Raw genomic sequence first — 16,278 nt, 5'->3', positions numbered from 1 at the left:
TATTTAACTGCCTCTTATTACTCAAACAAATGCTATACAATGGTTGTTTTCTTGTCACTGCATTTTGTCATTCGTTGATTATGAACTATTAATGTGAATACATTGTAAATAGAGTTCATACAATAACATAATCCTTTATTAGTAACATGTGCATAATGCAGGGTAAATACCAACACATTCTCACTCCCAACTCGTACTTCTAATGTTGTATTATTTTCTAAACCACACAGTGTTATTTACTCAACAATAAGACACAATTATCCTTGTGTTTATTTATTTGTTTGATTGTATAATGTCGGACATTTGGAGTCAGTCAGGACCGAGGGTCGGAGCAGCTCATAGAAGTTGCTTTAGAGCAGTGGTTCTCAATCTGTGGTACGCGTACCACTGGTGGTACGCCAGCTCCCGCTAGTTGTACGGAATCTGACATAAAAAATATTTTAAAAATATATATTTTTATAAAGAATATTTTTTAATTTTTTAAATTTTTTAATTTTATTTAAAGGTGGGGTAGGTAATTTTGGAGAAACCAGCTCGAGAGCGCTAGAATTTGAAAATACACAACCGGAAAAAATCTGCCACTTCCTTACAGAGCCCCTCCTCCAACACACACGAACGCGCACATGACCAATGAGGGCACGAGATAAGTTTGTGCACAAATGAAAGGCTGACAGGCAGGTAGGCCATCCAGTTACTTTAGCCGGGCCGGCTTAGATGATTGGTCGTGCTTTTTACAGTACTACGGCTTCCACAGATGACATTTTTTTATGGATTTTTTGTCAAAGCACTTCAGATATTCATTGCTATCGGGATGTTAAGAGCATTCCATGGAATATAACAACAAGTTTATTTCGAGCCGGTTTCTCGGCCCCACCTTTAACCTTTACACATAACAAAGACATATAAAATACAGGAAACACAACTAAGTAAACAAAAATACCAAAAGCAGTAACTACATTGTGCACATTTGGGACATTAAGTTACACTACTTATTACTGCAACAGCAGCTGATGGTTGGACAATATGTTAACAGTAGGCACTAACCTCAGACAACTTCAATTTAAAACAGGCTATAGTTTGAGGCTTGATTCAAAAACATTAATTACAAAAATAAATCATCCTATCAAAATACTACAACGAATGAAAATAAGCTTGAGATAATTGAAACTGTGGTTTAAATTAGTTCTAATAGACTATTGTTGTTTTTAGATATAGAAACGAAAATATTTTTTTTATTAATTCTGGCGTTGCTAATTACGACCTTACTACCCGCGAACGATTAGCGAACGTTGCAAGCAAGCTAAAGAATGAAGAAAGCTGAATGATGTTAAAAACATGGCTCAAAACGGGAGGTATTCGGAAGAGAGGTACAGAGGAGAATATTACCAGCGAAAGTGAACAAGTGAGTGAGGAGGAGGACAGTCATCAACCGAGCATACGCGCAGGCTCCGGCAGCAACACAAAAGTGATATGCACAGCCGCTGTGATGGAGGAGAGAAGTGACTCAGGAAGAAGGCATTTGCTCAAAGGATGGAGAGAAGGCTGTGACCGAGGTCAAAAGCTGAACAAGCACACACTTTTCCTTAATTGTTATCTTTTTCCTTATCTTTTTTACTTTGCCACCACAGAAATGGCAATAGCAAACATCAGCAGACTGAAGATGAGCTATTAAGCCCTTAGGCTCATCTGCTCCTGGAGACTTAATTATTATTGTTAAACTGAATTCCCAATCGGACATTTTCTGTTACAATGTAGGTTGTTGCAGGAGGCCTACAATAACACTTTGGTATAGGTCCAGGAAATGACATGTGTGTACAGTTGACATTTGTTATGTGAGAATAAGTTATTATTTTTTTCTTTATATTCTCACTTGTTGTGTGTGTGTGTGTGTGTGTGTGTGTGTGTGTGTGTGTGTGTGTGTGTGTGTGTGTGTGTGTGTGTGTGTGTGTGTGTGAGTGAGTGAGTGAGAGAGAGAGAGATAGAGAGAAAGAGAGGGAGAGAGAGAGAGACAGAGAGACAGAGAGAGAGACAGAGAGAGAGAGAGAGCACAATAAATCATGTTATTATGAATACATTTGCCTCCGAGTCCTGCATGAACTGTGCATAGACTGTATTTTAACATTGGTCATATGGTGGTACTTGGAGAGCCAACTATTTTCTCAGGTGGTACTTGGTGTAAAAAGGTTGAGAACCACTGCTTTAGAGAATTTTACACCCGGAAGTAAGTATTCTCTCCGCTATGTTTGACAACCCCCGTGATTAGTCCTCAAGCTGTGATTGGATGTTGGAATGCGCCGAGGGTTACGCCCGTTACGCCGAGTGTCAAACAGCACTTTGAAATGGGATGGAACCATGCACGGCAGACTATCCAAAACTGGACTCGGACGGGTCCACCCCCCCCTCCCCCACCCCGTCCCCAGAACTACACCTGCTGGCTATTGTGTGTTTTGCAACATGTTCTATGGCACGTCTCTACTGGGAATTATAGTTTTATAAGACGTTTTCGTATTTCCCATAATTAGAAGTTGCCAGTATTAAACTGTGTACATCCCTGAAGGTTTAGGGGATAGGAAACACTCAAATTTAAAACATATAATTAATACATGGGTGAAAATTGCTTGTGTCCATAATGAGCATCATTAATATATACCCACATCATGACAGCTAAGGTCAGAAGAGCTTTATTTAACAGCTGGTCTTATGTCTGTGACCCCTCCTGTTGTTAATTGATAAGCCTGAAACATGCACTTGTCAAGGTACAGAGGCACATTTAGCAAATATGGCAGTAGCCATCGATCATCTTAAGATAAGATATACTTTATTGATCCCAAGTTGGACATTTTTTCGTTACAGCAGCATGTGTAACAGTTGTAAATATGCGGTGGTGTTTATTTGTAAATAATTTAGTATAATCACAAAAATTCTGTGTTTTATATTTAATAATTCTCTGTTCCTCATTTATTGAATGTTCAATGTTTAACAAGGTCAGAGATGAAAAAGGTCGGAGATGAAAAACTTGGGTCGCAGGTTCCTACTATAATAGCTTTGTCTGCCACAAAAAAGTAAAAAAAGTAACCACTTTCATTCAACTAGGCCAGTAGGTAAGGGCTTTCCACTGGATAATAACTGCAGCGATGTATATGTTTTAGCTGAATACACGTTTAACCCTAATTGATGCAGTTAATCACTTCTTTAATGTTTGTTCTTTCTGATGTAAAGTCAAGGTTGTAACTGTTTGCAATGAAGTTGTGGGGCGCTGAACTGTTCCTTTGATTCTTTTGATATATGATAGTATACTGTAGCAGATAGCTTTTTTCTTATTCAAAAGAGGCCTTTAGACCATTAGTTTGTCTGTCTGTGTCTCCTATTAATATGTAAGCCTGTCAAAGTATTGATATATTGCTTTCCTGCAATGTTAACTACTGTAGGCTATGTTTAAGCACTTATTTTAACTGATATTATACATATGTATTATACTGTCAGGTATTGAACATTCAATAACTAAAGAACACAGAATTATTAAATATAAAACACAGAATTTGTGTGATTATACTAAATGATTTACAAATAAACACCACTGCATATTTACAACTGTTACACATGCTGCTGTAACGAAAAAATGTCCAACTTGGGATCAATAAAGTATATCTTATCTTATGATGATCGATGGCTACTGCCATATTTGCTAAATGTGCCTCTGATTGGAACAAACCAACACATTCTCACTTATTAGTTTGTCTGTCTGTCTCTCCTATTAATATCTAATAATAAAAATATTAAAAATTCAATAACGTGCTTCAACCACTAGGCTTGCTTTCTATCAGCTGTGCACCGTTATGGTGTAAATATCGCCTATCTACCAATTGGATCAACAACAACAAAAGTCAGCCGAATTAGTGTTGATACTGAAAGGAGACGTGAAATTGCGTGAAAAGAAATCTAAGATGTTGTTTAATTGCTGACATATTTATGATTCACGTCACGTTTTCAGTTTTGGGGGCAGTTCTTTCTGTTTGTCCAGAAGCCTTCTCATCAGGGCTCTATAAATACAGAACTACGGCAGATGTGTAATATTTAATGCAGCCGAACCGTGTATTATATTGCCGTTATGTCATGACCTCCAAAGAGAAAAGCAAGCAAACTCAGAATAAAGTATTCTTTTATTTTTTTTAAACTTTTCCGGATTTCACAGTTAACATAGATCCGATTACACACGTTCCCTCAAAACTCACCTTTTCACTCTTGCTTTCAACTCCTGATCAACTAACCCCTTGCCTTTATTCCACCTAGCTTAGCACTTTCTACTTTTGTTGTTATTTTGTTTTACTTGCTTATAAGCGCTTTGAGCACCAGGAAAAGCGCTTTATAAATGTAATCCATTATTAAATTAAAATAGACTACAAACAGTGTATTCTCAAAGGATTGAAGCATTGGCTACTTATTTCTTGATGTTTTGTGCATTAAGCATTCTGTTATTAATGTTTTCAATAATGTACTATCATCTCAAGGACCCCTTGTGGGCTGCTTCTGTGTATTTCAATCAGGAGAGACTTCATTTTGTTTAAAGAACATTTATTGACACATGCCATACGATAAATGTTAAGTCTTTGGCGATTAGACCCCGATCCTGAAATGGTATATCTAAAGGGGGAAATGCAGCCATGAACATACTGTATAGGGAACCCCCCGGGGTCTAGACACTGGTGATGATGCTGAAGATCTGGATTTGATGAGGAGATGGGATGAAGAGGAGGTGTGATGAGGTCTTTGGATTAGCTCTCCTGGCACTGGATGTGATGAAAGGAGGTGGATGGGGAGGAGGCGGGCGGCAGCATGAACACCTGAAATAACAGCTGACTGCCATTTTAAAGTTTGGCTCTAGCACGGTGATTGGCTGCTGGAGAATGAGGTGAAATGTAATATGTTAAAGAGAACGACTGTGATGAGCTGATTATATGCAGCTGCGGAGTGAATGTATATATATATATATATATATACCCAGTCTTCCTGAAAGAACTTGCGCTGAGCTTAATTTTACATCAATATGCAATTCACCTGTGAAATTAATTGCCAGTGGCCATAAAACAATGCATACAGGGATCCTTCAAGTCAAAAACAATGTAAGTCTGTTGCAGTTGTTAAACTGTTGCACTTTAATTACATACAAACACCAAATCATTTTTATTTGCATTGCATTGGGATTTGCATGGGGTGGGAATCAGGCTGCTTGCCAGGATGGAGACCACTGAGAAAAAAATCTAATAAAGGGAGGGTGAAGAAGAATTAGTGAGCAGTAATACACATTCAATCGATTTTCATTAGGCTACTGTAACATTTTTATACTGTTTTATAAACGTTTGAAGACAAGTGCAGTCAGTGTTTCCCTTAGGATAGAGTCATAGCAGCGGTGCTAAGGCACGTGGGCCCAGAATAATTTGAGCGCGGAGCGCGTGGAATTTTTTTGTGTGTGCGCGTGCAAAGTGCGCCCCGCCAATTTGTTTCTATGTGTCAGCACAAGAAAGGCTCTTTAGGCCTAGTACCAGGGCCGGTTCTAGACAATTTGCTGCCCTAGGTGAGATCTTAGGCGACATTTTATGTGTAAAGATAAATGAAAAATCTCCACAAAAGACAAATGCACTGCAAAAAAAGAAACTTATTGACATGGGTAATAGACGTCAAAATGGCTTCAAATGTATTCAGTATTGTATGAACATATTTGAATTGGGGGGTGGACTTGATATCCTCTAGGGGGGTCTGTCCCACCGGGAAGATTTTTTTTTTAACATTTTACAGTAAAAGGCTTCAATCTGGTGCACTTTGAGCACACAATTACTAGAGATCCGATCTAGGGGGCACAACTGTAAAACGCCCATATGAAAAAGATTGGTTTACATTTTAATAATCAAATAAGTATGTGAACATAACCAATAACCTACCATAGCCAATAACAAATAAATGTAGCTTATTTTATTTTTGTTGTTCATTCATATCTTATTTTACCTAGTTAATCTAGTGCCCACCGTACAGGGCAAATTAAACGTGTAACCGGGGTGAAAAGGGTGTTAAATGTACTTAATTATGAATGTTGTTACATCAAGGCCGAACATTTGGATGAGCGGCAACGGTCAAAAATGTTTTTTCCCTCCCAGAGCTACCAGCGCAGTGCCCCCCAGATCTGGCGCCCTAGGCGACCGCCTGTGTCGCCTATGCCAGTAACACAAATACTACAAATCTACATAACAAACAATCAAAAATGAAAAAGGGTCGCCACTTATTATTTAAAAAAAAAAAAAAAAAGTAAAACAATTTTTTTTTTTTTTTATTTGGGTACCTGGCTGGCGCCCCCTAGCAGCGGCGCTCATATTTCAGCAGCGGCGCTGCGCCGCCACTATTTGTATATAGCGGAAACACTGAGTGCAGTGTTGTATGAAGTATTTGGTATTCCAGTGTATGGATGCAGCGATTAAAGGTAGGGTATGTAAGTTTGAGAAACCGGCTCGAGTGCGCTAGGATTTGAAAACACACAGCAGGAAAAAATCTGCCACTTCCTTACAGAGCCCCTCCTCCAACACACACGAACGCGCACATGACCAATGAGGGCACGAGATAAGTTTGTGCACAGATGGAAGGCTGAAAGGCAGGTAGGCCATCCAGTTATTTTAGCCGGGCCGGCTCAGATGATTGGTCGTGCTTTTTACAGTACTACGGCTTCCACAGATGATATTTTTGTATGGATTTTTTGTCAAAGCACTTAAGATATTCATTGCTATCGGGATGTTAAGAGCATTCCATGGAATATAAAAAAAGTGTATCTCAAGCCGGTTTCTCAACTTACCTATCCCACCTTTAACCAATGTCACTTTTAACAGTTCAGCTACACTGAGTGTTTTTGTTCTCACTATCTAAACAACTACATTATGGTACGTTAAGGTTCCTTACAGCAACTGTTGCTCATTGACAAATATAGAAAACTGCTTAATCGGGTTAATAAAGGTAAATAGGCACAGCAGCTGAAAATGCCAAAATGTTGCGGAAAGATCCTATAAAACCTCGAATTATAAGAACACATTCATCCATCCTTAGTGTAATAATTGTAAAACCCTGACAAAGGTGATGTTTCCTCAGACTATTATCATAACATCAAAATGTAAAATCATTGCATCCCTAGAGCCTTACAGCAGAACATTTCAAGTGAATAATAACTACTCCAACAGGCACATTGTATTCCAAGATAAGGGATCAAATAGCATTTGATAGATGCGTTTGTTACGTTACAATTTGATCTGCCCAATAATAGGGTACTGATATATTACCCTTTGTTGTAGTTTACGGTTTCACCACTTGATTGTCACTGTTGTTAATTTGCACATCTGTAGATTAATGAACTTGTCTATAGCTGGTGCTACAGACAGCAGAACTTTTTGCATTTTTCTTTAACAAATGCCACCTAAGATAATGGCGTGCCAACAATTACCACAAATGTTAACAGCACACATAGATTTAATTGTACAAAAGCAAATTAACATACCAAATGGTGCAGGGCTCCCACTGGTAAAGGTGCTCCGTCCCCCTCTGTGGCAGGCAGACAAAGACATTGTACATCTGTATGTTATTTGAACGTTGAACTTTCACAAGTACTTATAATATATGTATTGTTAGAATAGTTTGCATATATTTAAAAAAATTGTCATGAAAAAAGACATCTGACAGACTAGAGGGATTTACAGGATGTTTACACAAATAGCTTAATATTGTGAATTGGACAACAGCATTCCTTCAAGGTAAGATAAAGTAATTGCTATACACATTCAGAAAAGTTATCCAACAGCAAACACTGTCATCCAGGTAATCATTATCCTACCTTTCGGTTCCTTGTCCTTAGTATTTCGCGGACAGGGAACACCTCGAGTTGGTTGTGAGAGCAATCTGTAATTGTATGTAATACATTATTAACAGGTAAAGTACGTTTTGTATAGGGCTCAACTCAGAATGCATAAACATTTCCACTTTGTGACATAAGCACATTTAGTGTTTCCTACTGAGAAATCACAGAAGTTTCAGAGTCTACACATGGTTTTATTCAAAATCTTAGCTTCTCTGCCATTCCTTCGGGATGTTGCTGTGTCTGCTAATGGACTGATTACATCTTACATTGCTTGCTACTGAGTGGATATGTTTTAGTCTTATATTCATTACACTGGGACTTGGGCTCTGTAAGCACTATATTACATTAAGCAAGGATGTGCAAGCTTTCCATTCAATTATAAAGTATAGAAAGGTTTTAATGAATGGGACTTCAGCTTATCAGACAACATACATACAGGTTACTCTGTTGTGTCTTTGTTTTAACTCCAAAATGTGCATGTGTGCTAAACATTAATATAGCATCCATTCATAACATTTGAAGGCAAATATTAGTCCGGCCTTTAATAAATCAATGTTTGGAACGTCTACAAAAATCGCAACATTAACTTACTGATGCTTATGTGGCATCTAAATGAGTAGAATACAAGCTAAACATACCTTTCATTTTGATGGTTCTTTTACGTTGCTGCCGCTTTGGTGGGATTTGGTGTGATTGTTCCTGGTGTGATGGTGGGTGGGTGATGGGAGCCTGGTGTGATGGTGGGTGGGTGATGGGAGCCTGGTGTGATGGTGGGTGGGTAATGGGCGCCTGGTGTGATGGTGGGTGGGTGATAGGAGCCTGGTGTGGTGGTGGGTGGGTGATGGGAGCCTGATGTGATGGTGGGTGGGTGATGGGAGCCTGGTGTGATGGTGGGTGGGTCATGGGAGCCTGATGTGATGGTGGGTGGGTGATGGGAGCCTGGTGTGGTGGTGGGTCTGCTGTTTCCCCTGGTTGCTGATCACATGGCACCAAATGTAAGATATAGCTATCGGTTGGGTTGGGTGGGTCTTGGGGTGGTGTTGGTGTGTCAGGGGTCTCTTCTTGATCTGGGTTGAGTGTTGTCCCTGAGTTTGCAGTACAAATCTGTTTAAAAGCCAACATATTTATTTATTTATGATGTATAATACCAAAATGTTGCATTGGTTAGTTATCTGTTCATATATATTTATACATATCCACATCTGTTTATACAACCATTTCATTCATGCCTCCCCATTAGGGATGTTAAGATTCACCAATTTGCATCGGTGCACCGACATAAACGTTCAAGATGAGAGTGCACCGGTTGAAAGACTGCACATCGGCTACAGTTTGGGTTGAACTCGCGATGCATCGATTGTAGCGTCTTTGCATTGGTAAAAAAGCGATTCATTCATATAATATCACCTAATCCTGTCAGCACTCTGCAGAGACGATCTCTGATCATTGCTTCGCACTATGGAGGCCGAGAGTCTCAGTTATCAACACACATGGAAGTCGAGGAGAAAGAGAAACACAGCGTACCGAAAAATACCTACAAATCAAACGTTTGACAACACTTCGGATTTTTCAAGAAAGACGGTCAACTTGAAAAATCGCTCGCAAATTGTAAACGATGCCGTGCCGCTTTATTAGTACGAGGAACTTAGCGACGCACATAAAGACGCGACATGGGGTCTGCGGCTGAAAAGAGAAACCTGAAAGTTAGACATATGAGTTAAATCACTCAGTGAGGTGTTCTGTCAGAGAGAATGGTGTTTAGTTTACAGCAGCCTGTGACTGCCAATAATAGTTTAAATGTCTTCCTTACTGTAAGCAGTTATGATAGAGCTGTTTGTGAAAGGTTATTTGTATTCTTTATTGTTCATATAGAACCCACTGCTTTCTGCTCACTGGTGAGTTAGCCTGAATGAGTGTTAAGCACATCAGGCAGCAGCTGTATGGGCATTACACTATGGTAGTTGTTATCTGCACATTGTTAATCATGGGCAATGCATCCTTACATTGTTTAACTGTGAGGTGTTATAGAATTGTACTCTGGAGAGTTTTTTAAGGTAAAAAATAAACAGCATGATGGGATGTGCAGTGCTAGCAGAGAGAACCAAATATGTAAAGCACTTTTTTGTTAATGTATTATTTGCTTAATAAAAGGAATAAAACAAAAATCCTCTGTTGTACCATATTGAAGTATCATTATTTTGCATCGTGTTGAATCGCATCGTATCGCCCCGTATCGCATAATGTTGAATCAAATCGTATCGAACTGTATCGCAACAGGGGTGAATCGTATCGTATCGCACCGCTTGGTGTTTCAAATGTATCGTCAATGTATTGTATCGTTGGCAACGTATCGAGATGCGCATCGCATCGGCGTCAGTGATGGAGATGCACATCCCTACTCCCCATATTAGTATTTCATTTTACTTTCTGTTTCATCTTATTCTATTTTAGATGTATATATTTGACTTATTCCTGCATGTTAGTTTTGTACCTACGTTGTTGGACTAGTTTCTTCTTGCACTATTTTATTTCTTCTTGTACTGTTTGTATGCTGCATTGTTGGAGGAGCCTGGAAGTTAAGATTGTCATTGGCAACAACCACGCTGTAGCTGTGCATATGACAATAACACCTTTGAATATTGAATGTTTGAAAACAGGAACATGGAATACACACACATACATTATAAAATATGAAATTAGGCCAATGTGCAAAACATGCAAAAAAAGGCAACCCTAATCTACCTAAACTGTAAAAAAAGTCAAATTGATTGAGTATGTTTATAAATATTTATAAATGTTTGCGGCAATCAAACTGATCACTTCAATATTTGCAAAAGTCAATGTTATCCCCCACACTGGGTTTTAATTGGAAAATGGAAGTTTGATAAGTGAACAAAATGTATTTATTGAAGTTTTGGCCTGCAATATAATTAGGACTCATATGTGAGATTGTGCGAGAGCTGTCACTGGCTTTATTTCTAGACTTTGCTATCCATATGTGTAGGTGGGAAAGATGTGCTGGGTCAGGTCACTTGAGAAGACGTGTGTGGGGGCCGGAGTGTCTTCAGTGCGCTCTTTGTGCACCACAGAACGCATTGGAGACACAGTCTGGTACTTGCATCTGTTCTGCTATTGTTTACTGCTATTTCATGTTATCTTGGATTTTTTTCATCAGCTATGGTGCGCTCCACAACTGACCACGAGTGTCAGTACTATACTGTTTCAACCATCTCCTCTGCGTTCCGATGGTGGGGAATGTGATGGCGAGACAGTGCTGATGAAATACTAAGTGGAATTTGATTTGAGATTTGAGTTGGCTTACTTCTTTTACAATTGAAAGATGCTTATGGAATTAGTTATGGCTCACAAGCATATGCACAAATAACACTGATGGTTTGAATGTAGGATCTTTAAGCAGGGTATATGCAGGAATCCTGAAGTCAAATTTAATACCTTTTAAGACCTTTTTTAAGACCCTTTCCATACATTTTAAGACCTCATCGCAACTTTGAGTTCTAACTGGTTACATTGGCGACACACTTTACCTCACATTTACTATATTGATTGTAAGATAGCAAAACTAAACAGAGTGCAGACAGACTACTGAAGCCTTCTTTCCAAATGAACTTCAACCTCTCTGTGAAGGTCAGGTTTAATGCAGTATGCTGCTTTGTTGCTTCTGTACTCTGTGCTCTTTCATTCCAGTAAAACTCCTCAGAAAACATTAGAAACCAGTATTTGACCAATAAACAAAACAATTGACAAAACTTTGAACTATGAAATATGTTAAACTTTGGTGAGCTTCAGCGGGGTAATGCCATATAGGAGCTCCCTCACAAATACCAAGGGGTTAAATTGGGCTGGGGCTGTCCGGGGCTAAGCCCTGACACATAAGACGATGCTCTGACGTCATCACCGTCACACATTTGTCATATGTTTACAAAAAAGGATATATATGTTAAGACTTTTCTCGTTCTTAATATAGACTATATTTAGGGTCTATATGTGTTGACTTTACTTTAAAATAGCAGATCTCTGTGACCGGATATAGTTTGGCTTAGACCCCGGCCCCACACGGTAAAACGCATACGGTAAAACGCATACGCAAGCGCAAAAAAGGCTTCCTTTCACACGCATTCGATTCATTAACGTGTCCGTTCACACTAGACCGCTGCAAATGCTGGAAACGATGTAGTACATATGTCATGCCTGTAAGTGGCGCTGCTGCCGCCCGAAATACACCAAAAGCAGCGAAGAAGAACCCGGAGCATGGTTGCCATGGTTGCCCTTCTGTTTACTCTCAGCGGTGGACGGCATGTTCTCCTGCTGTATCTCTCAGGTAGTCCACCAGCAGATGAAAAACACCCACCTCTCCGCCTCTTCCAAGGAACGAGGGGACCGTGCGGCAGTTTCCGTAAAAAAAATGTTCCGCCGGTCAACATGTCCGTTAAAGTTTAAATCTTCCGTACAAAATTAGGAAAGTGCCGGTCAGAGGTCTTCTTTGTTATTTATTGAGCTTTAAAACAAATTGATAACGACTCTGTTCTCTGTATAATAATATAATAATATTTAATAAACGGTGACTGCCTCTCTTTTCCTCCCCCTCTTCTGACAGCCCAGCAGCAGCAGGAGACGTGGGGAGAGGGAGGCGGGCTCTTTCATCGTTATCAGAAAATGATCATATAGGGCTTACACACGGAGCCGTTGGACCCCCAGAGCGTTGCGTATGCCGGTCTACCCACCTTGGGACCCGTTACCGTAGTCGTTTATCCCCCCCCCCCCCACACACACACACAGAGCGGAGCAAGGCAACGAAACTTAAAATAATAAGCAGCATTTTACGGCGCGCTATGCATGGGGCCGCCTTGTGGGGTTTCCCGACATGTCGTTTCAGTAAATTAAAGGGTGTTTCATGTTGTCGTTGCTGCGGGACTTCTTAATACCTTGGAAAATGCCATTTAATACTTTTTAATAGCCTTAATTTTCGCTAAATTGATTTATCAACTTTTAATACTTTTTAAGACCCCGCGGACACCCTGTTAAGAAACGTGTGATATTAACTGAAATTAAATATGTGAGAGGTTATATGTATAAAATGCTTATAACATGTATTTATACAATCTGGCTTCAATTCACCACCTCACAATATGCATAGACAATTTCCCCTGTCATCATAATCTTCTGTCAATTAAAAAAAATATATAGATTACAACTTTTGCATGGGAAGTGGCATACACCTCTTTCAAGCCCTGTTTTGTGCATACATAACAGTTATAAATGAGACCCCAGCTCTTTAAAATGACTCTCTTTGTTGCTTTGAAATAAACAGGACAAATCAATACCACACATTGTATAACAGATAGTCAATATATGAATGAGTGACTCGTGCAGATGGTTATTAAATGAATGCAATCTCACCTGCAACCATCAGATTGTAGATGACCTCCACATTTTCGAGGCTTGTCTTGGCGTATGTGGTCAGCTGGGCATGCGTGGGCATCAACACCTTTGTTTTAGATGCCACCCTCTTGCTAGGGGGATACGCCAACAGCAGCAGGGGTTTCAAGCCAAGGGCATGCAACTTTTCCATCTGGGAAAGTAATTGTTGAGAGGTAGAGAGATCAATTAGATAAATACACAAAACTGTTATTTACATTTGTTGAATTTATCTGCAAGCTTGCCCTGAAGTAGCATCAAAATAAATCATCTACACTAATATCCTGGCATCATAATAAAAACAATGATTTGTTCATTATGTTTTGTTGAATACATTTGGGATTTTTAACTTATGAGACATTTCCTAAACTTCCTACACATAATAGTTAATTCTGTTTGAAAATCATTAATCATGAATTATATTCTCATTAAAGGTGGGGTATGTAAGCTTGAGAAACTGGCTCGAGATACACTTTTTGTTATATTCCATGAAATGCTCTTAACATCCCGATAGCAATGAATATCCAAAGTGTTTTGACAAAAAATCCATAAAAAAATTCATCTGTGGAAGCCGTAGTACTGTAAAGTGTACGACCAATTATTTTAGCCGGCCCGGCTGTATAACTGGACGGACTACGTGCCTATCAGCCTTCCATCTGTGCACAAACTTATCTCGTGCCCTCATTGGTCATGTGCGCGTTCGTGTGTGTTGGAGGAGGAGCTCGGTAAGGAAGTGGCAGATTTTTTACGGCTGTGTATTTTCAAATCCTAGCGCACTCGAGCTGGTTTCTCAAACTTACATACCCTACCTTTAATGATACAATTAATACTGTGGATGTGAAGCAATACCAGTTAATTTATAATCCTCTGACAAACTAATAAAACTACTTTTCACACTTTTGGTGAATGAGATAATTCTGTAAACTACATACCAGAATGGCGGCGTCATCAATAACGTGGGACTTGATTCGGTTTTTTGTCATTGATGACAACCACTGCTGCTGCTGGCTTTGGAATTTTTCTATTTTCTTTTTCAGTCTAAAATTTTTGGGCTATGTATGGTTACATACCGGGCAGATTTTATTACCACAGTAAATACTTTGCCTACAGCTTGGGCAGGGCTTTTTTTGGGACCCTCCAGCCATTTGTAGGAGTGAGAGAGTGAGTGATTAAAAGAGAAAGTGAGAGAGAGTGATTGAAAAAGAGAAGGTGAGAGATTGATTGAAAGAGAAAGTGAGAGAGTGATAGAAAGAGAGTCAGTGAGAGAAAGAGTGGCTCTTAAAAGTGCCGTTGGTTTTATATGTGTGTGTGTGTGTGTGTGTGTGTGTGTGTGTGTGTGTGTGTGTGTGTGTGTGTGTGTGTGTGTGTGTGTGTGTGTGTGTGTGTGTGTGTGTGTGGATATGTGTGTGTTGGTGATATAGAGTTGTAAAGAAGCTGTAAAACAGGAAAAATAAAAACATGATCAGGATTATTTAGAATAACAGTAACATCTTTGCATTACTCTATTATGCAATACTAATTTAGTATAATTTATACTGTGCATATTCTAATATTATGAGGGACATGGCATACAAACAATACAGACACAATATACAAACAATACACAAAATGAAGAGAGTGCAATAATAATTAATCTGTGCATTACTCTATTATGCAATAATAATTTAGTATAATTTATATATCTTATATCTTCTACTATATATTTTAATTGTACAATGTAACAATCCCAATGTCCCCACTGGCCAGTCAAATCCTCTGGAAAAACTCCAGGTCCACATTTTTGTTCCACTCCATCTAATCGCCGATTCCACTATTACAACTCTGTGTTGAAAGCTGTCTTTACAACACATGGGCAAATACAAGCATTTAAAGTTTAAACATATTTTTCTAACAGGCACCTCCACTATCCAACTGTGCCGGGGACAGCTAATGTCATTTAGCTGTATAAACTATAAATGCTATCCAGCTGTATAAACTATAAATGCTATCCAGCTACAAACTTTGACCGGAAAGCCGGAGGCTAGCTGAACTTGGCCGCTAGCTTGCGCGTACCCTATTGTAAAAGCTAAACACACTACAAAACTCAACATAATATCCAGGAATGAAACGCTATAGAGACTGTGCTACATTGGAATAAATAAAAGTAATATCATTTCGTGTTTTAAAGAAATAAACTCCCCTTGATTTTAGATACTTACTGTAGTCCGTTGTGAGATGAAATGAATGAAAGTGACGTGATCGTGGGCAACGTCACGTGGCTACGTCACTGCCGTCAAGCGCGACATAACGTTGCCGTGGTAACGACGGCATCTTCTTCTGGTTTATCGTTGTTATAAAAAAAAAAGATTATTATTCATATTCATATTATGCTTCATGGGAACTTTGAGGGGAGCCAGAAGTTGGAGTACCAAACACCGCTGCCAAAATCTCACTCTGAACTCTGTTCAAAACTTGAGAGCCCTGCTATTAATGATCGAATATGAATATAATTGTCTTTTAAATAACGTAAACTAAAGGGAACAATCTAGTTGACACAGCTGAAGCTCTGGCCTTCCTTAAAAAATAACTAATTTAATACAAATGCACCGTTTTTTGAGAACAAACATGGGTAAATAATGCACCATAATACATTACGAAAAATAAAAATTATTATGAATACAAATAAAAGAAAAGAAGCCTCCCGTGAGTTACTACAAGCTATAAAGTAGATTTTAAAAACGTTTTATAGAATAAAAAGCTCACTGCAGGACGTTGTAGAAATGCGTGTGTGCACCACGACAAACGAGCCTCATTCAGTTTACATTGGGGTTGTTGCGTGGTGCCAACACGCAAATATAAAAGATTCCGTGACTCCACCACGCAATTCGGTGTTCAGGAGTCGTGGAGGAGTCACGCATTCTGGTGAGATCAGGTTGAGGCATGTGTACGTTTATATAATCAAGTCACTAGCAGCTGAA

At 39.1% G+C, this 16,278-nt stretch overlaps 1 protein-coding gene across 4 annotated transcripts; it reads right to left on the bottom strand.

Moving 5' to 3' along the window:
* Window positions 1-4,444: 4,444 nt before the first annotated feature.
* On the bottom strand, window positions 4,445-15,581 carry LOC307021064 (uncharacterized protein). Of its 4 annotated transcripts, XM_079652836.1 has the most exons (7): window positions 15,520-15,581; window positions 14,254-14,755; window positions 13,304-13,475; window positions 8,524-8,970; window positions 7,862-7,926; window positions 7,529-7,572; window positions 4,452-5,258 (listed from the first exon to the last, which is right to left on the bottom strand). In XM_079652836.1, coding segments are annotated over exons 2-7 (780 nt in total). In that variant the 5' UTR covers window positions 14,305-14,755; window positions 15,520-15,581; the 3' UTR covers window positions 4,452-5,257. The 4 variants fall into 4 exon arrangements, with proteins under 4 accessions (XP_079508960.1, XP_079508961.1, XP_079508962.1 ...); XM_079652834.1 differs by having other exon boundaries at window positions 4,445-7,572; XM_079652835.1 differs by lacking the exon at window positions 15,520-15,581 and having other exon boundaries at window positions 4,445-7,572; window positions 14,254-15,121.
* Window positions 15,582-16,278: the final 697 nt, after the last annotated feature.

Source organism: Notothenia rossii, assembly GCF_949606895.1.
Source record: "Notothenia rossii genome assembly, chromosome: 10".
In the NCBI taxonomy this organism is placed as follows: Eukaryota; Metazoa; Chordata; class Actinopteri; order Perciformes; family Nototheniidae; genus Notothenia; species Notothenia rossii.
This window is presented reverse-complemented; position numbering and strand designations above follow the sequence as displayed.

Excerpts from the sequence above, each read along its gene's own strand:
- LOC307021064 (XM_079652834.1), bottom strand. The coding sequence starts at position 14,304 with ATGACAAAAAACCGAATCAAGTCCCACGTTATTGATGACGCCGCCATT. Across the intron at positions 7,927-8,523 it reads AAGAACCATCAAAATGAAAG|ATTGCTCTCACAACCAACTC; the intron begins GTATGTTTAGCT and ends ATACAATTACAG. Across the intron at positions 7,573-7,861 it reads TAAGGACAAGGAACCGAAAG|AGGGGGACGGAGCACCTTTA; the intron begins GTAGGATAATGA and ends TGCCTGCCACAG.